The 21,505-nt window shown below is 47.5% G+C and overlaps 1 protein-coding gene across 3 annotated transcripts in view; it reads left to right on the top strand.

Moving 5' to 3' along the window:
* The window catches only part of LOC119379024 (uncharacterized), a 149,339-nt gene extending 144,788 nt beyond the window's left edge, over window positions 1–4,551 (top strand). For all 3 annotated transcript variants that reach the window (XM_037648160.2, XM_049411851.1, XM_049411850.1), the window contains one exon: window positions 607–4,551. In XM_037648160.2, coding sequence (XP_037504088.1) covers window positions 607–948 — 342 coding nt within the window. In that variant the 3' untranslated portion in view covers window positions 949–4,551. The remainder of the gene's footprint in view (window positions 1–606) is intronic.
* Window positions 4,552–21,505: the final 16,954 nt, after the last annotated feature.

Below are 21,505 nucleotides of genomic sequence, written 5' to 3'. Positions count from 1 at the left end.
GCGTCGTGTCTTCTACAACAAGCTGGTGGTTTCATTCCGTTCGTCGATGCGACGGTCGCACCCCTTTGTCTTGCTGACAGTCGCAGACCATTTCCAGTGGCTGTATCAGAAATCTGAACAAGTTATTGATATGCTTAGCCGGTATACCGATTTCTAAATGAATCTGTACATATACACAGTCGTACATTTATCTCGTACTGCAACTCAGATATAGTACCCTTTTTTTGTTTTACTGAAATGCACAAACTATACACAAATGTGTTCCTTTGTGGAACAACCTAGTCATTTAGTGACCCTTGAATTTTGTGCATGCTACACGCTTTTAAGGGACACTAAAATGAAACAATGAATCGACGTGAGATTGATAAATTGTACTCTGACGACCCTAATGTCGTTAATTTCACCATCATATGCTCATTAATAGATGATAAAATCAAGGTCAAAGTTTCGACGCGCCAGACATTCTCAGCATGTGTACAAACCTCAGTATACTGTTTTCACGAATTCTTCGGCTGTCGACGCTCAAAACCGGTATCTTAGTGCTCAGAACTCTGTAGCCATTGTGTCACTTCATGCAACGTAACTCTGTGCCCCTTTTCTTCGCAGAAAGAAGACGCGTACAAGACGACGTTCGGCTACGTGCAGTACTACGCCGTGGGACTGGAGCAGGCCGTGCTGGATCAGATCTTCCACAACGGACCCTTCCACCGACTCTTTCTCGAGATCCAGCAGAACCTCGGCCAGCTGCTGTGCGAGCTCCAGATCGGCATCGTGCACTTCAATGTGGCCAAGAACCCGGACGTGCTGCGCGACGTGATGTCGCACGAGTACCGCGATATCAAGCAGGACAGCCAGCGCAACCTGCGCGACTACATCATCCTGCGCGAATACATCCGGCTCACCCGGTACATCTCCGAACTGTTCGCCTACCTGCGGGACCATTCCTAAGGGCGCCGCCGCGGACGCTTGTGCAGTGCCGCCTCCTAATTTATTCATATTTATTAATTTATTGACAAAGGGACACTCGCCGCCCTTGGCGGAACCCGTGGTGCGGCGTGACTTGTGTGCGCGCGCCCCAGCGTCGCCTCCAGCACCAAAGAATTGACACTTCCTATCGGACGGACCACTAGTGCGCGCCCGTTGTGTGTGTGCGTCTCCTGTGTGTGGGTGTGTGCGCGCTCATGTATGTATTATGACGACGCGCAAGCTTCCACCGTTGTAGTTCTCGTCAGTAGCCGTCTCTAGAGCAGAAAAAGATTTAAGAAAAAAATAATAATAACGGGGTCTGAAATTTTCGACCCTCGCAGGGGAGAAGAGATGTGAAGCTTCAGGGGTCGCGTATAACGACCCAGGGGTTGTTCCCGAGAACTGCATACTCACGGGACTTTCTCTTAAAGGTTTACAGTCGCCAGTTTTTCAGCTGGCGTGCACAACGAGCCAACGTCGTTTTGACGCGCTTGTCTTCGTTATTGGACGACAATTTTATTGGCACTATCTTATTTTCAACAATTTTCGAGTGTGATAGTTTTTAAAAACGTGGTTTTATCGTGAATTCATATGGCAGAGACCTGAATGAGTTTTACATATATTTTTTTCACTTGGACTCGTTATGAACTCGCTGTTACTTGTTGCTGTCGCAGCAACACAAGGCATTCCTGCGCTGAGGTTGTAGATATGCGGATGTTTGTGGGTGTTTGTTTGTGCGTGTGTTTATGTCTATAGTGTCTACAGAGAACTGTCCGACAGCGCGATTCCCTCGTTCTGGCAGCAGTGGTCACGCACGCTAGTCTCGCACCTGTACTCGCTGCAACGTGCACCCTTCCGACAAGAGTCTTGTCCGGAGAAACTACCTCAGTCTTCGCGTGCGTCCCTCGCATGCGCCGAGCAGCTATTTCCGCACGCCATCGGTGGCTGTGCCAGCGCCGCCGCATGTCGAAGCCGGTCGCACGTCTAGTTGCCGTGTGTCGCACACCGCCAGTCAAGCCGCCTCAGAGGAGAGAGATTCCCGTTTTTGCAGACAATTCTATTCTGAGCAGCATTTTGTAATACACGTGGGTCAGGGCTTACCCTCACTAAGGAAGGTGCCTGGAGCTAATGTTCACAGCTAGCTCCCATGACAGACAGAACGCGGAATGCCGAGTACGCCTTTTGAATGGGGAAGAGCAAATGGGAGAGACCAACTACAGCTTTGAGAGTTTCACATCGAGATGAGAAACCGGACAGTTTTAATTTCTTCTAACTTGTCCAATGGTGAACCTTCAAAAATTATTTCTGTAATACACTCCCCAGGTGGCGCCTTACAACATCTAATGTGTAATCAAAAGTTGCAATGGGGCCATTTGACTGGCTTTTAAAGGTCAACTCTTTTCCAGAACAGAATCGTGAATGTAGCGCGTTTTTCTTTCGTGATGTTCGTTGTAAACATTTGAGTACGCTGACCACACGGGAACATTGCCCGGAACCAAGTATATCAAAGCCCAAAAATTTTTAGTTTTCGCACATTTTTTAGTTTTCTGAAAAAAAAAAACTATCTTCTTCCAGTCTTCTTAAAATTTTTCCTTTCATATCCTCCCAGTAGCGGAACGACGAGCGTGGCGGCAGTTGTGTGTCCTTTGCGCGTGTTACGCAGCTTGCGTCGGGAAATCAAGCGGCAGCTATTTCTAAGAGGTCTCAATTGAGAACCATCTCGTCATGCATTTATACCTTCTCTTGCCCGTTGAAGCCATTGGTCATATATTCACTCTGGGTTGTGTGATCCCGCAGAAACTCAAATGTGGGTTGTAGCAGAACAAAAAAAAAGAGATAAACCTGTTATTTAAGGAAAGAAACACTCAAGCACGAGTATCGAAGGCACAGAAGCTTCGCTATCTGCGAAAGCTTCGAAGGCGGGAACACGCGTATCGCGCACCCGTTCTGGCTTTACGCTCGCATGGCTACAAGTAGACGGCTAAATTGCCCTGCTGGTCCGATTTCATAAATTTCCGTATCGTTTCCTACGAACTTTAGGTTCCTCGGCAAAAAAAAAAAAAAACACACACACACACAAAAAATGAAGCTACTGCGTGGCCATACCTGGTTTACAGGAACCAGAATGAGTGTGCGCCGTAAGCTCCCAGTTTCGCAAACTGCTCAGTTCACTGCTTCAGCGCGAGAGAGGAGCTTGCAGTTGCTGTGCCAAACTGCTCCGGCCTACCTATTCGCAGTGTAAAGGTGTAGTTTGCGTATACGATGTCACTGGGAGAAATTGTAATTGCATTGAAGAGCGACAACAACAAAAAAAGACTGTTACGTAACGTTGAGTTGGGGAAAGCCAGGTTTCGTTTCGGGCAAGTCTGCTACTACCCCCCCCCCCCTCCTCACTTACCGTTATCTGCCCGCGTAATACATTTGAACCATTGGTGCAGTTATACCACATTCTCGACGTTTCTCGGACGAACGAAACTGCCACACACACACACTTTTTTTGTGGTTGTGAATACCTGTTCCGCGTAGGAAAAGCAAGGTTGTCCTTCACGTTACCCCTGAAAAATTGAGCCGGAGCGTTGTTTTGTTTGTCTGTTTCTTCTTTTTGTCTTTCAATGTTCACAGAATGCCAAGTTGCTGCGGAAACTTTATCGTTCTGTATTCTATTGCCCTCCCATTGTTATTTAATACTCATCGACACCATGGCATGTATACATTGATCTGTTATGTCATTTGACGGAATAGCTGGTACGGCCAGACCTATGTTTCATCGCATTCAGTGGCGTACGACGGTCTACTTAAACCAGAAAACATGTGCGAAATACATCTGTTATCCAGTTTTTTTTTTCGTTTTTTTTTCGAGGCTCACTGCAAATGTTGAAATATAAAGAAGCATTCTTTTACGCAGACTAAGTGTGTGTGTTTCGGAGGCCTGCATTGTCGCTTTATCAAAAGTAAGTTTATCGAAAAAGCACAACTATGACACCTGTACGCCCGCCCGTGCGGAAGACGCTCCCGTGTCGCTTTTCTCGGCATCCAGTTTACGTCCTAGTGATCTATCCAGAACGTCGTTACAGCTTTCTGAAGCAAATAGAAATTAAAAGAAACGAAGGAAGTAATGTAAGTAAACCCTGTTTGATAAGTTTTCGTTTTCTGCCCATGCGCGGGTACAGTTAAAGTTGTAGGAAGGGCAAAAGCAAATCAAGCAAGCTCTCTCTATTCCCGAGCAGTCGCCTCCTCCGCCGGCATTCAGGGCGCGAGCTGAGCGTGCCGCGGCCGACGACGCAGGTGACAGAAACGCGTGCTCGTTTGGCTCCGACATGAGCGCGGCGGCGCTTCTCAGCCTCGCGGCGTAGGAGTGCGGCGCGTCTCTTCTTTGGCGCACGTTGTCTGCTGTAAATAACCCGCAGCCACAAAGCGAACGAAGCTCGTGCGGCTCCGTCGAGAAGCGGAGAAGCACCTGTACATATACCTAGTTCAAAGCGTTCGAGCCTCGAGTAATTAGTTTTTTTTTTCCCCTTCGTCGGTGCATTGAGGCTGCCTACATGTGATGAGTGCTTCAAAATAAATGAAAGCGTTTTATTTGAAGAGGCGCCCCTTCGTGTCTGCTTATTTCTTGTTCGCGATGTGTGTGCACAGCCCAGCGCGCCGACGCAGCTGGCGGCGGTGGGCCCACTTGACACACATCCCGCGTCTCCTGGGCCGAACCTCGGGCCAGACAATGACACATTAAACACGCGATCGTTCCTCACCGTTATGAATACGAGGGCGGAACTCTCTTAATGCACTTCGAGCGCCTATCCGAGCGTGGCCGCAATGGACGTGTGTCCGGCGCTACGGGAGCCGGCCTTTGTCGCCCAGCCGAACCGCGGTCCGTTTGAGGATTCCTCCAAGGCCGAGAGCGCACTGCAGAACGGCCTCCCTGAAGTCGGCGTACACGGGAGGGATGGTGCGCTGATTAATCGCGCCGAGCGTTAAAGGCGGGAGCAAAGACAAAGGGGCCGGCCACTGTTGACAAAGGAAGGGGACCGCGGGGAGTTCCACGTGCGTCACGTCCGGCCCCCAGCGCGATCACAAACAGTCGCCCTTCGACCTTCGCCGCGCACGCAGCCTCCGCGGGATGCGCTGCTCACCAGCGGGGTTGACTCACGGCTGGTGCTCGGACCCGGAAGCAAGTTAGTGCGCCAGGCGCTTCAGATTCCGTCGGTGGGGCGTCAGCGGCGCCCGAAAACGCGGGGGCCACGACGTCGGGACGCACTCCTGCGGGCGCCGTGACCCGCCGCCTTCATTGCTATTCCTCCGCGGTGCCGGCTTGGCGAGCCTTTGCGGCTGATATCGCGTGGGTGAGCCTGATTGCGATGACGTCGACTCTGGGCTATGTGCTCGCTATAAAACGGCTTCCTTTCGGCGAGAGAGAACAGAGCAGGTTGACATCGCCTGGAGGAACCGTTCCGCTTCCCCGCGCTGATGCCGCGTGCCGTGAATCGTATGTATGTGTACAGACACGTCGTTGACGCGTATCTTTGAAAGGGACAGCGCACTCCGTTTCGCTTCGCCAGTGAAATTTATAGGGCACATACTGTACATATAACCCATTAACGATGCTTTATCTTTTTTTCAGAAAAGCGTTCTGAATAAAACAGACAGCAAATGGTAACTATATAATAGCCTGTTGAACTAGACAACAGATTTATTTATCAAGGAGCTCTCAGTGCTATAATAGAACCGGCGTCTCACGAAACCAGCGGCTTTCATACTTTCAGGACACAGGTGCGGGGGATAATGTGTCACCGGTCGAACATGACAGTGCACAGCTTGTTATGAAGTCTGTCCGACGGTCTGCTCAGCGCGACGCTCTGCCAAGCACGTGATGCGCGCCGCATGCATGCACCCACGGCCCATTGTCGCCGCCGACAATGGGCCGGCCGTACGCCTTTGCGCCGCTTCTTGTCTGGCGTTCTTTATTTCCCCCTGCCGCCACACTGACTACATCGCTCTCAAAGAGCGCGGCAGACAAGCACACCGACTGACCTGACGAGGCCTCTGAGGGGCGGTCGCACAACGAGACCCTTCGAAGAGGCCCTCTAGCAGGAACGGTACACGACGCGCCTCTAGACGTGATTCACTTTCGCACTGTTCTGAAGGTACGTCCACACAAGCGGCAAAAGCGTGCCCGGAATCCTGCGAGCGACAATGTTTACCAAACGCGCGGCAGGAACGTGCGACAATCGCAATAATTGGTTTTTTCTTTTTGTGTGTGGGGGCGGGGGGCGGCCGCGAAATGAACACTCAATAAAAACCGAGTCATGTATACGCACGTGTCCCGCATCATGACAGCTTGTATTTACCACTGTCTAGAGAGATAGAAAGCGATAATGAAAATGCACGAGCTCACTGCACAGGTGCGTGAATGTGCGATCCCGTTTGGTTTGAATCAGAAACAGGATATAGTCGCAAATTAGCGCGAACTCCAGGGACCTTCAGCCTTCGAGCCAAATATCCAGGTGAGCACGCTGGCAGGCTAAGCGCGCATGCAGTGCACCGATGACGACGGCCTTTCATGGGCGTTTACACGTATACAGTACTCGCGGATTGAAACGGGACAGTTAAGTAACGCACATATTTTCGTTTCCACCGCCTTCATTTCGCGGGTCATATCGGCGTAATTTAGACTTGAACGCGTAGATCAGAGCCAACGCTATCTTTAGAGGCCAGATTCGTCGCGACATGGCGTAGTTATCTCGAGCAAATGTGCATACCACTCGCTAAACAAAAAAAAAAAAATGATGTCGAGTTTGAATCCGTGGTATTCACAGTCCAGTGGTATATATAGAAGCAGCACGTTGATATGTCATATCTGGCCAGTAAGGTGCGCGTTCACAGGAGCGCCGTGAAGAACACATGTATGGTCGCTTCGGCTGAAAAGTTGCGGTCTTCGGTCGGTCCTGAATTTTCGCTCTTCTGAAGTCGCAAAGCTGCTGAACAAATCAGCGTAATTCTACCACGTAATAACCCTGGAAGCTGCGCATGTGCTTGTTTTAAATCCGTCTTATCTTCTAGCGAATTGTTTAGTGACCTCCCATTCCAAAGCTCAGACGGCGCAATACATATGCAAAAGGTTGCAGCAAGACATCGATGAATATGCATGACGAGAAATTGAGCACGACGAAAGTTCAGAGGAGCAAAAGACACGCCTGTGCGCATGTCATTTGGGAACCTTGAAGAAATCGTGTAACTGTGTAGTCGTGTAATCGTGTAACTGTGGGTGGTTTTTTTTTTTTTAAGACAGTCCTATGACAGTCGTGCTCCTGTCGTTTTAGCACACGCACTCTACGTCAAGTACTTTCCTGCAACTGAAACGGTATTAAAGCGGCTACTTAACAAGAACTAATTAATTAATTTTAATGATTGACTTTAGAACAGCTGTTTAAATTGGGAAGTAGTAGTCCATGACAATGTATGGCATACACACTTTTTAGAAATCACAAAAGTTTCACGTAATTTGAGATATTTATCGTTGAACTTTAATGGCGACATCGAAACTGACCGCGCCCGGAGCGCAGGAAACGCGGTCACTCTGTTACGTCAGACCGGAACTTCCCCTGGCAAGAAAGTGACGCAATTTGAATGAAGGCGCGTAGCGGTCTTGTGTTTTCGCGGAAAGCGGCAAGTCATCTCACTTGCGCCAGAGTATCACCTCACTTTTGCGTGTTGCGTTTGGTGCTCTTTAACGCTGTCGCGTTCAAATGAACTTGGCGACGTTGAACCGAGATTATGGACCGCGTGTGTGATGTCAAAAATGAATCAACGGTGCCAACTATGCAGGTCTGTTTCATCAGGCTGTGATGCCTCATAATATGGCCTCGATGACATAGCGTGGCGCCACCTACGTTGTGAAGTCACTCATAGAATGCCGGATTGTGTCGTCTGCTGGAACACCACATTTCTTTGCCACCACGCGTTTTTGTTATGGGCACCGCGCGTGCTTCACCCTTGCTCCCTTGAAGCTCATTACTTAAAGAAGCGGTACGACTTCATAATCCGGGCAAGCAAACCACGACTCGGTGCCCCCGGTGGCACCCGTGTCATGCTACAATCGTGACCTAAAACCGATACAGCTGACGCCCTGCAGGATGATACAAGTGATGTCGCGAAAGCTAAGCTGCTAATACATTATGAAATACTTTCCCCGTAAGAATTCTCAGACTTTGTATAAAACGAACGAGTGAACTTGCAATAACGAGGGAAACGTGCCGCCGAACAGTAATACCACCGCGCGGGCGATGCACATGCAACGAACCAGTGGGAATGGTGAGCGGAGTGCATCGCCACACATGCATGGGGTCTGCAAAACAAAGGGGCGATTTCCCCTCCACTGCTCTTTTTAGTTGGGCTCCGATTTGACTGACGTTCATCACCGTTTCGTTTTTTTTTTTTTGTTTTACTACTGATACGTTTACTTTTCGCCTTGGCTTACACTTGTCGGCAACGTATCGATGTTTTCAGCGCCTTCGATGCGAGCTTTAACGTGACAAAATATTTACGTTTTAGGACCTCGGCGTGAGAGATAATTGATACGCGGGCGCTTTTCTTTTTACTTACTTTGTTAATTTACAGGGAGCCTGTCGTTCTCCATGCATCAATGAATTCATCGACAAACGACCGCGATAACATGCCGGGAGCGCTCGCGAGCACACGTCAGCTGTTGCCGAACATCTTAGCTGCGGCTGCGCACACGAAATCCTCGGCACGAAAGTGCTTGATACAGACCCACGAGTTAGCGTTGGCGTCTTTTTCCATTTTCGGCTTTGCCAGACAAGACTCGTGCATATTTCTTTCTTTTTTTTCACATTTGGAGTAATGACGAACTTACAGCGGGATCTGGCGCATAAGTCTGGCACTACGGCACCGAACAGTACATGAATAAGCTGAAGCTGCTTACACGCAACCTAGCACTGCATCTAGGGCGATAATATCTCCAGCTGGCCAAATTAAGCTTCGCACGTTGAGAATTGAACTTCGCGCACCTCAATTTCACCCGAACGTCGCATTCCACAGCAACTACGCAGTGAGGCGAGCAGGGCATATCCTATCTGACGTCGAAACGATCGCAGCACCGGACTTTCTCGGAAGACGCGCGTTCGATCCCGGCCGCGGCGGTCGCGTATTGATGAAGGCGAAATGCTAGAGGCCCGTGTACAGTGCAATGTCAGTGCAAGTTACAGACCACCAGATGGCCGACATTTCCGGAGCCCTCCTCACGGCGTGCCTCATAATCATACCGTGGTTTTGGCACGGAAAACCCCACATTTTATTATTGTTATTATTAAAGCGAAAGCCTTCGATGCTTCATCAAACGCGAAAAGTGACCGTCTGCGGTATCAACACGAGCGATGCAAAAAGTCATCGTCATTTGATGACGTCATTACGACATCACGGGTCTCCAAGATTTGGGACGTCACATGACGACGCCGTCCGATGACATCGCCGCTTGATCAAAGTGTGTGTGTGTGGGGGGTGTGCTTGATCCCAGATGCACTGCAAAACCACATGCGAGAGGTGCAGAAAGCGTCCACTGCCTGGAGGCGGTGGAAAACCACGTTGGGTGGAGAAAGCTTTCAAGAGGGCGAGGGGGGGTCAATACAGACGACTGAGAAGAAGCTGTCTTTTGCCTTCGAGTCGTCTTAGGGAAATGTCTGAGGGACCTTTTCTGTGATTCTTCTTTCAATGTTCGTTCATATAAGAAAGAGCTCGTTGGCCTTAAAGGGACACTAAAGAGCAAAACGATTTTTCTCGTATTAGTAAACTACTCTTGCACGATACCAAAAACACCACACTTGCTGCGAGAAGACGCTTAGTAAGCGAGAAAACACGCAAAATGAAAATGTGGGTGGCGACGCCACCTTGAAGTTTCCGTACCAATCGCAGTGACGTCACATATTTTGACGGTGCCTACTAGGGCCTACAGTTCCTAATCGGTAAAAGTGAAGTACATTGTCATCTGAGGGGGCCAGAGACAACATACCAACCTTGAGCAAATTTCGTTGGGCCAATGGCGCGAAAATACGATAAGTACACTTGGAAATTCGTGATATCACGCGCGGAGATTTTGGCGCGAAATTTAAAAATGAAACTTTCAACTTCATTTTCTCCTATATTAATAAACCTATGATGGCTAGATTAACGACATTAGAGTTCTCAGAGTACAATTGATTCTCTCAGTACAACTGATTCATTGTTTCTTTTTAGTGTCCCTTTAAATGATGAAGGCATTGTGTAGTGCCAAATGAAAGAAACACAATTAGGGGACACAGGATGAGACGTGTTGTAAGGTCTTTTAACCAACTAGCGTAGGAACAAGTTTTTCTAAGCTTTAGTGTATATATTCTAAGCCGCAAAGGACGAAAAGGAATGTGAGGTTCGTCCTTTTCGGTGGTAACTGCATTGCCACAACCATTACTCCCTAAAGGATGAACGATTCGTCCTTTAGGGAGTAACTGTCAGGGGACGAACTGTTAGTCCTCACTAGTTTTGAGGAACGAAATGTCGGGGTGTAAAAGTTACCACATTATGGGAGTAACTGATTTATTTCTCTTTTTGGGTGGTAACTGCATAGAAACGAACTGTTACTCCTGATGGGACTAACAGTTGCTGCTTCTCGATAAAAAAATAGATTTATTAGAGTTTCCGGTTGAATTACTGAGCATTTGGAGGTTGACACACGCATTGGACGACCTATATATACAATCAATATAAAGAAATAAATTCAGAAGTAAACCAAGAAAATTCACAACAAGCACTCAGGATTCGAACTTGTTACCATTGAATAAGCAGCCGTGTACGCTTACCACTACACCACGTCCCAGTACATAGCAGAGCGAAAAGTACCAGGGTTATATATGGAGGGGCCGCTCGGACGCTGCGCGTTCTACCATGTTAGTGTAAGTAGCAAGATTCCTTATATTAGACTTCAGCCTTTAGTGATTCGCAAGCAACCAGTCTGTGAGGACGTTCGTGACAATGTGAAACGTTTGGATTGGTTTTTCTGCGAGCGTGCTAAATTTGCGCGCTTGATGATATATATATATATATATATATATATACCGACCTCTCTGCCTTTCTGTAAATAAATTCTCTCTCTCAGATATATATATATATATATATATATATATATATATATATATGTGTGTGTGTGTGTGTGTGTGTGTGTGTGTGTGTGTGTGTGTGTGTGTGTGTGTGTGTGTGTGTGTGTATACACATGCGGGAGCTGCAAGAGACGTGCTGTTGGTTTTATTGTTCGGCGAAAATGTTTGTTGAATGTCAGAAAAATGACAACGTTTAAAGAAACAACGAAGTTTATTGAGCGACTCATATAAACTCTGCAGCATCGCGCCTACACATAAATTAAACAAGTTTGTTGAATACAGAACATAAGATGGCTTCCCTGCATTCTTGAGGAGGCAATGAGAAGCGCAATGTTTTATCCGAATGAATGCTGTGCAGCCGACTTAAGGAAATGCAACAGCACCATCGACAGCCGCTGAGAACGTGTCCATAGCTGCGAGATTTTGAAGACGTTTTTTCAGGAGGTGCAACGCTCTCATTCATCGATTTCCTGAAAAAGTAATTCGAGAAGCATTCATTATTTTCGGCAGAACTGTTCGTGCACTTGTAGTTACGTCACATGGCCTCTGTTAGAAATGCCGCATTCGTAAAAAATTCACGAAGCTTTCAGAGCGACACGCTTGTGGGCCCACTTATTTACCAATAAAGCTTGTTCATCATTTGAGAGATATATAAAAATGAAATGACTCCTATATAGCATCGCTAAAAACGAGCAAAGTCGCCGATGCGGTCGCCGACTGTCTGTGCTAGCCGTGCAAAGGCTTTAGCTAGAGATGCAATTTTAACACTCAATGTTCCCTAATGACTTGTTTACCTTGCAATAGAAGACACTGCGCGGAGTTTACATGAATTTTCTTTTAAAAAGCCGCGAAAATTTCTGATAAACAAAACTTATTTGTGCAGCACCGAAAACAAAACAATTTTTGCACAGCTGTACTTGCTATAGCTAATATTGAGCCCTCACCGAGGTTAGCATGTTTAGATGGCCCAGCCATCAGGCTTGTTATTCTATAGCAGGCGGGGCAGCGCACGCGACGCTCTATAGCGCGAGCTCATCAACCATGCGTGTTTTGTTCGCGAAGAACGGGAATGTTATATAAGCGATGACCGTTACATATCAACAGCACACAGGAAAAATCACGCGTAGTGATGACAGCCTTGTTTACACTCACCTCTAAGGCGATGCCCAAGTCGGCGCGTAGCGTTTCGATAGCACAGCACTTCATTCCAGCAGCGGATCACGTTTACCACAACGCGAAGATGATTCAGTGCACCACAAGTGACAGCAATCGCAATCCCAAAACGAGAACACATCCACAACACACCGCATCACCGTCGAGGGCTAGCTTGCCGCGCATACGATGAGAACACCACACCGCGCATTGATACAGCTTGAGCGCGAGCACTTTTTTTTTGTGGGAGCTTTCATACATTGGCTTATTCTTATGCCATATGAACAATATTACTTTACTCCTACCGTAGTTGCCGTAGTCGTCATGAACGTTTACACTAAAAGAAACTTAACAGTTGATTTCTTTAGCGGACTATTTGCTTACGCGCATGCTGACCATTCGTTCAAGGCCGCCACTGCACCGGAAAGTTCCATGGGAATAAACGTTGCTCCCTATGGTGCGCGACAGTTGCTCCCTCAGTTTGCCCACGGCACCCTCCTCTTGCAGTTAATCCCTCCGCGGACTAACTATGTTGCGGGGACGAAATGCAGCAGTTACTCTCGTTTCGCACCTTTGCGGCTGTGCCGTTAATTGAGGCTGTCTCCGCACTACCGTTTTAGCCGATTATAAGGTGGAAGCCGATTAAAGTGGAAGAGTGAATTTTCGCTCGTAAAAAGGATAAACACACTTTTCAGGATAAAGATAGTGCCTGAGATTTGCCGACATGAAGATTCGCTTCATGTCTCTTCAAAATGCCGCGTACATTGTGCTGAAAATGATTGCTTAGAACACCGATACCGGCCATCTCTTTTTGTGCGCTGAAGAATCTTGACGAGGACCTTCGACAGGAGTGGTTCGTGCAGAACATACCAACAGAAACAAAACGTATAGAGGAAACGAGGCGACGATTGTAGACTAAGCATTTCAACTTTGTGCTGACATCGAATGCAAAGGTCGTGAGGAGCAACGATGTCTCAACTACTGCAACATCCTATGTGATGACAGTAATCAGTGTGTCACTCTCGGTAGCGTAGAAGGGTTAAAAAAGCAACGCGGAACAGCCTCAATATCTTCTTCAGGATCACTTCTCAAGGCTGATTTTTTTTTTTTCTGAAATACTAAAGAATCGATGAAACGGCAGGAAGGGGTAGGTGGAAGCTTGCGATGAAAAAATCCGTAAACAGTGGGCGGGTGCTCGCGCCGATGTTTCGACAAGTGGACTTCTTCTTCAAGGCTGGAACCGATAGTAGCTTATATTCATGGCTCACTGGTCTATTATACCCCACTATCCCGGCTAGTTGAAGGCCGGCTATAGAGGTCTCCTCGTTCCACGTGACCATCTGTCCTGGCTACGGTGAGTCCTACCTACGGTGCGTCCCAGCTGCGGCGCGTCCTAGCTATACTATTTGTGTGTATATGGTGTATATGCGATCATTGTATATACCATAGTCATCACCCGACACCTGGAGTAGCCAGCTAGGCGACAAACCAGGCTAACCTCTCCGGGCATTTCATTAAAGAATATTATCTCTCTCTCTCCCCCACTATGGGCCCAACATCTTCTCGTTTTTTAATAAATAAATAAATAAATAAATAAATAAATAAATAAATAAATAACCCGGAATAAGGCAAGGTGAAATCGTTTTCCTAATTGCTAAGTTTGCTATTCCTCTTGACATAACTGATGACGCAGGCAGTCACCGTCTACAAAAAAAAAAGCAAAAAAAGTTTAAATCAGGCGTATCCATGCATTCACCGTCTCTCATGGTGCCGCCACGAGATCAATGTCTCAGATTGATCTCGTGAAACATGCTAGGTGACTTAAATATTGTCTCAGTCGTCATACTGTGATGTGCTTCCCAAATATGGCGGACTGCCATATTTGGTAAAGCTAGCCTATCTGTCTGCATCTATATATGCTGCTCTACATCTTGATGATGCTAGAGAACTGTAATATCAGGCAGAATGCAAATGATATACTTTCTTTTTTTAATGTATATATATGATGCTCTTTCTGCATCGTTTCCATGTTAGGATACACGCCGAACAGTTAGCTTTTCAGCCGTATAACATTTGCTTATGTTCAGGAAGCCGGATAATTTGAAATGCCGCGATTGCGATTACGAGCAGTTGACCTAAAATCCGCGTTGACAATCACATAAGTAAAGCCTGAGTGGCGAGCTGCATAATTCAATCCGGTGACCACCGATTGTGCTTGAGACTGTCTCCGCCAAATTTCTTTTCTGTTTTCTTACAGGCAGGCTCGCTCAATGAAAACGTAACTTTTAATTGGACCGACATATACTGTCCTGAGCGTTTCATGATATATTAGAATATTATGATATTATATTCATGATATATGTTCGCGAAAACGAAACATCCACGAATTGTATCGATAGAATCGAACATAATGTTCGTGATTTAGGTAGAAATCATATTACAAGCCACGCAAATTCGCAAGGAGAGAGAGAAACTCCGTTTTGTCGCGCCAACTTTCGAATAAAACAGCGAAGGGCATCCAGCATGCACTCGGTACGCGCAGTAATACTCGTACATTCAGATTACAATGTATAGGCGGCTGTTATACATAGTGCACTGCACCTATGTAACTTAATCGCAGGCGACCGAAATGAATCCGGAGTCCCATTTTAAGTTGCCCCTTTGACATTAAAAGCTTTTCCATCCACTGTATACAGTGTTTTTTTTTTTTTTAGGCGGTACAAATTTTTTCTAAAAGTACTGACAGTCAGGCCCCTGTCGTCTTCGTAAATGAACTCTACGCACCTAAAGTTACATTCGAATGAGTAATTAAATTAACAAACATTCGTTACTTAACTTTTTAATTATTAGCTTGAGTGCCGTTATTTATATGGAAGAGTTGTAAGGCGTGACAATTTATGATATGCCAAGTTTTTTAAAAATCGCAAAAAACGCACGTAGTTTGAGATAATAATAATCGAAATTCGAGGCCCCCTTTAGGCAAAACCGAAACTGAATGTGCTGAGCGCGTAGGAAGTTCGTCAGCCCTGTTACGTCAGACCGGAGGCTCGCGTGACAGTTTTTGAAAAAAAAAAAAAAAAAAAAGGCGCGTCGCAGCACAGTGTGCTCAAGGAAAGCGGCAAGCCGTCTGAAATACCCAATTGGAGCGCTTATCTTTGCGTTTGGTGTGTATAGTGCTTATCCATTTCTTTGTTAAACTCGAAAGAAGTGCAAAGAACTCGTTCGCTTGCCTGCGAGACGCAGCGCCGCAGAGCTGCCGCCTAGTTTTAAGCTGTACAGTGAAAGAAAAAGAGGAAATTGCGGTTCTCTTGGGTATAGCGCTAAGGAAACAGATAAACACTACACACCACACGCAAAGATAAGCGGTCCAATTGGGTAATTCAGACGGCTTGCCGTTTTTCCTGTCCATACTCTGCTGCGACGCGCTTTTTTTTCAATAAATAGCCACGTGAGCTTCCGGTCTGACGTCACAGGGCTGACAGATTTCCTGCGCGCCTTGGGCGCTCAGTTTCGGTTTCGCGTAGATGGTGTCCTCGAATTTCGATGGTTATTATCACAAATTGCGTACGTTTTTTGCGATTTAAAAAAAAAATGGCATGTCATAAATTGTCCCGTCCTATACAACTCTTCCTACAGCAACGGCCCTCAAGCTAAAAAGTTAATTAACGATTTTGTTAATTACTCATTTGAATGTAACTTTAGGTGCGGCAAAGTTTTTCCATCTCGGCCTAGAGTTCATTTGCGAATACGACAGGGGCCTAACTGTCATAGCATTTTTACAAAAAAAAAAACTATTTTCTAAAAAGAAACCCTGTATAGTTCTGGGGTCATGCACTTTTAACAGCAAGTTGCTCAAGGAAAAATTGCTTTATCCTCCTGCAGTGGTGGATATTTGCATCTGTTCAATCTGTAGTGTTGCGTGATGTCTCTGAAAGTGGTCATGCGATCCCCCCACGTCTATTCCGGTACCGGTAGCGAGCAGCAGTCCACTACGAACCGGGTAGACATGGCAGTCTCGAACCGCGAGGCGCGATAAGAAGCGGCTCTGCTCAGCCACAATCTTGCCGACCAACTGTGGGCCATCCTGTACGCCCAGGATGGCGCCCGTGTCCAAGGACTCGAGGCCGTCACCTAGGCCGGGGTGCTTGTAGCCCCACCCCGCTCAATGACGCCGGACATGTTTAATAAAGTTTTTAGTCACTCACTCCTATAGTGGACTATGTAACGTACAGTCGCGCTCAATATGACTTGCAACACGGGAGCGCGTGGCCACACGAGCTCAAATGTTGTGCATGGCTTGAACTTGCCCTCACAACTAAATGATATTTTCTTCTGTGGGATCATCCCCAAATGAGTGTTTAGTTGTGGAATTAAGGACTAATGGAAGCCGTGGGTGATCTTGGAGATCGTGAGGCCACGCACTGCCGTGTTGCAAATCATATTAAGCGCGACTGTACGTGTTTTAGATGCGAAGTATCTCTTGCTCGGGGGTATGTAACGCGGCGTGGTCATCCGCACGCAGCGTTGTGGTCCGCACTCACACTACGCATGCGCGACTCTCCTCCTTCTCTCTCTCCAACAGCTGCGCGTTACTCTCTCCACTTCTCTACCAGCACCTGCTTGCGCTTTTCCTGCGTTCTCGCTTCTGCTCTCACGGCGCATACGCTACTCTCCTTCTCTCGCTGGACTGAACGCGCTGCGCGCGTTCAGTCCAGCGCTTGCCTCCGTTGGCTCCTCTGAAACGCGGGCTCGACATGCCGAGATTCTCTCCTGCGCAGCGCCGCGATGAGGGCCAGCGCATGCGCGTCCCCTCCCCGTCTCTCTCCTCTCCTACCCTGCCTCTCTCTCGCGCGCCTGTCGAGCGCGTTCCTCGCACGCCCTGTGAGAATTAAAGGCCAGGGTAGAGGGAAGACACGACGCGCGTAGTGTTCCTCTTCGCGTTCCACGACGCGAGGTCGGTAGCATGCCCAGCGAACGCCAACGAAACGCGATCGTGCAAGTGCTCCGGCTTCGCATCGCCTCATGGTCCCCTTTAGCGGGAGATGGTGTAATTCTTTTTTTTTTTTTTGATGCGGTGAGGTCCATGCGTCGAGCACGTAGAGGAGGAGGAGGACGTTGTGGCCTGCAGGCGGAGCTTGCCTCGCAAGATGTGCAGGTCATGGTCTCGCCCGGCTGCCTCCTTTCAGAAATTATGGGAAACATATAGGCATCCTTTGAAAGCACACCTCGGGCAGTATATGTAGCGTCCTTGTTTACGCTATTATTGTAGCGTCCTTGTTTTACGTATGGTATGGTATGGAAAAACTTTATTTAGGTCCGTCGGGGCGTGAACTAGCACGTAGCGGGCCGCTCCCACGTCGGGACAGATAGGCCTAACCTGTCCGCCACGTCGTGGGCCCGTTGGACTGCCCATAGCTGCGTCCTGAAATCCGTACTGCGTAGCGCAGCATCCCACTTTGACGATGTAACGTTTTGAACCCGTAACGCAGGGCACCGCCAGAGCATATGATCTAAGCTGGCAAAGTCTGAGCAAAGCGCGCACGTGTTTTACGTAGCAGTTAAATTATTTCGTCAAGCATACTAACTCCACAGCAACACTGGTGCCTGCTGTTATATGTATTTATAGGATATTGTAACTTGCGTTGTTATTTTTGCCTACCAAATTTAGCGGGTTGTTCCAGAGGGCTTAGTCAAAAGTCATTTAGGATCCGGACTGTGTAAACATAGAAAATGGTCCACATATAACATAACCCAACGCGCGGTTTCGGCAGATTACACCCCACAGTCCAACGTCCAAATTTTCACAATGGAAACAGAAAAACACAAAAAATAAAGAACGCTCCGAGATATCGGCATTGAACACGTGATAACAAATTCATCTAAACACAATGATCTTCACTGAAATCAAGCTTTCTTCGACGATACTATACGACACGATGAGCATTTTCTTTGTTTAGGAGGTGTTTGCGACTTTTATGTATCCGGCAACTCCTTTTCATGGAAAATCCTGAACAGTGAAGGCCACAGGCATGAAAACAATCGCATAAAATAGCACTTAAAGGGTCCCTGCAACACTGTTTGAGCATGGTCAGTAAACATTGCCGATCGGTAGTCGAGACTCCTGAGAACACGTGAGCCAAGCATTATAGCGCAGTACGCGGCCTGGAATTCACAAATAACTCTCAAAGTCAGCTAGAAATCGTTCCCTCTTCTCTCGACAAATGATGCCATAAACCCAAAGTCCACGGCCATGGGCCGATTTGAGCATCGTGAGCTGCATAGTTACCGCGGCCGCCGCGAGATGCCGCCACATGCCCGCGTGCTCGCTCGCGATCACATGAAATTACAGCGCAAACGCACTTATTTGTCCTCATTACTTCTTCTTTACTTCTTCGTACCTGCACTCGTCCGAATATTTCATGTCTTCGCGTATCTAATGCACTATCATCCTTGTTACACGTTTTGGTTTAGAGCTATTGTGTGCGCATGAGCGGTAAGTTTGCCTTGGGCGTATGTATGCATTGGCGTGTGAAAGAATAAAGCAGTTGTTAGTCAGCGCTTGTGTCGTACGTTTCATTTCTTCGTGGGTGTCTCGTGCGTTTGCGATGTAATTTGAAGATTCTGGTCGCGATGTAACATATATGCTGTCATTCTGGTTCAGCCGTTTCGTTTCTTCCCTCCTGTGGCATAAGTCTACAAGAGCCAAAGTGTTCCCACCAGGTCGTGCTACCACGAGCCTTCTTTTTCCCTGGACGACTGGCCACGAGTGGCGTGGCGCTACAACCCCAAAATGGAAAACTTGCATGGGTCTTCAGCGATACGACGTAAACGCAGCGCGGGCAACGATGCAGGATGACCCACGTCTCGCATAATTTTAATTTCGCCACGTGTGGCGTCCCGTGCGTTTCACCCAACGCCGCGTGCGTTTGTATTCTGCCGTTAGTATCCTGGTGAACGGGTGAGGCATGGCGTAATTGTCCAAGGCAGCGAGCTGCGGCGCGAGGGGTCGCAGGTTCGAAATCCTGATCGAGCGCTTCGGAAGTTTTGTCTTCTGAATTATTTTTATTTGTGGCTTTTATTTATATATACATACATATACATGTCCGGGACATGACGGCGACGGCAAAAATCCGCCGAGAGTGTCCACATAATTGCTATCGCCATAAAACAATCACAATAAAGAGCCCATGGTCATAACGCGCGCTGGCGAACGGGCGCACCTTCTCGCCCCCTTGTCATCCCCAGCCTGTGTAACTTTCAACGCACTCGCTGGTACGAAATGAGAGAGAAAGCGCTTGAAAAGTGCGACAAGTTCCCGTGACTCCGCTCGTACTTGGCGGATTCTAAAAATTTTTGCGACAGTCGATTCGTGAGGCAAGAGGCTCTTCTAATGAAGCCATTCGATGGTTATATTTTGGAAAAGGTTGCAGGGCCCCTTTAAAGACATCTTATATAAATATAGGCAGTTTCAACACCATGATGGTACCTGAGGCTTTTTTTTTTTTAGTATGTCATGGTGGTGTATGCATACCCTAGAAAATTCTGCAAGGATTTCACGCAACAGGGATAAAAAAAAAGCGGTTAACAGGAACTGAATGCACCAATGACATATGGTTTGCCGTCATGTGGCGCTCCTTAGAGTACTTCTATATTGCGATTAATTAGTTAATAACTACGGTCAATTATGCAAAATTTTTAATATTCACCTTATGGTCAAGTGCGTTTAGTTACGTTGTAGTGGGCATTCCGAAACGACCGATCCAGTTTTTTCTGGTAACGTATGCTGCGTGGTGATTTTTTTTCCGGCGTTTAAAGAAAGCCCACAAAATATGAAATAAAACCACGCGATTGCGCTTATGCGCTACCGTATTGCAGCGCTCTCAATCGTGCTTCGAGCGAAACAACCGCAGTGCGCCCGCGCCGCGGCATCGTACAGCACGTCAGCATTTTTTAACAGCGGCGCACGCCAAGGAAGCGCCGTCGTCCCTCTAAGCGATAGGTTGACGGTGAGCCCGCGGCTGTTTCGCTCGAACCACGGTTGTTACCCTCACCTGAGATGAAGGGCATAGTACGTTACTGTATAGTTTACGGGTGTACATGTATACCTACAACCCAAACTCCGTCATTCTAGCTCTATTTGCAGCGACGCTGCAAATAGAGGAGCATTCTACGATCTAATGAGAGCCCTAATTAACCTTAATTGAGTATTACACGTGGTAAGTATACTTCTTCCTAGCACAACACTTGCGTGCTATACTTACCCTCCAAACGTCGCTTTCCAATGTTCATTTACGGTGGTCCTATATAGGCACTTTTGTGTGCTTTCAGGGTGTAAGGGCCCTTTTAATACGGTTGTAGTATCCACAGGATAAAGTGTGGTTACACATTTATAGCGCTGTTTTGGGGTCACGAGAGGTCAATGTCAACGCTATATAGCCTTATGCTGGAGGCTAGCGCCATAAAACAAAAACAAAAAAGAAAAGCCCGGTTTGTTGCCGTTCTAACAGACTTTGGATTGCGAGAATTTGATAATCGATCGCACCTGCGGACACGAACGGAAGTGCTGTGTTGACAGTTCCGTCCCAGATTGCGCTAGTCGTACCGCTCTACTGAACGGCACGCGCGTTTCGAACAAAAATGTGCGTTGCAGCTTCAGCGAGCTTACAGCGCGCGCTGTACTAGGAGGTTTAAAAAAAATTATGGCTCCAATCCGCGCTGTGAAGGTGGTTGGACAGCGGAGCTGTATCAAACACCACAAATGCCGATGGGGGGGGGGGGGGGGGGGGTGATGTTTTATTATTACTGTAGAGCAATGGTAGTGATAATCGCATTGTGGTCGCTGTGGTAGACCGTGATTGGTTCCGCGACCATTTTCAGCAAGACGAATTCGTTCCTTTCGTCGAGCATTACGCTGCTCTTCTGGTGTCTTTAATTTCCGTGGACTACCCATGGCAGCCTTGGAATTAACTGAATGAGTTGCGAGACGGGTCTCTCTTTTATATGTGAAAGCGGGGAGCACACGCGGAGAGAAGGAAGGGCCGTTTGACGTCATTCGAAGCCCTCGTGTATAGTGCAAAGCAGCTGCAAGCTAATCTTTACCGGGAACGCGTGCGAGAGTGTTCCCATTGAAGTAAGACTGAAAGTCGAGCTAGTTGGTACATATTCATTTTGAGAAGCTTTTAGCGCAAACTAGGACAGGGGCACAGAGGGAGGGAACACCACCAGCGCTACTATCAACTGAAGGC

The sequence above is a fragment of the Rhipicephalus sanguineus genome, chromosome 1 (assembly GCF_013339695.2).
Source record: "Rhipicephalus sanguineus isolate Rsan-2018 chromosome 1, BIME_Rsan_1.4, whole genome shotgun sequence".
Classification (NCBI taxonomy): Eukaryota; Metazoa; Arthropoda; class Arachnida; order Ixodida; family Ixodidae; genus Rhipicephalus; species Rhipicephalus sanguineus.
This window is presented reverse-complemented; position numbering and strand designations above follow the sequence as displayed.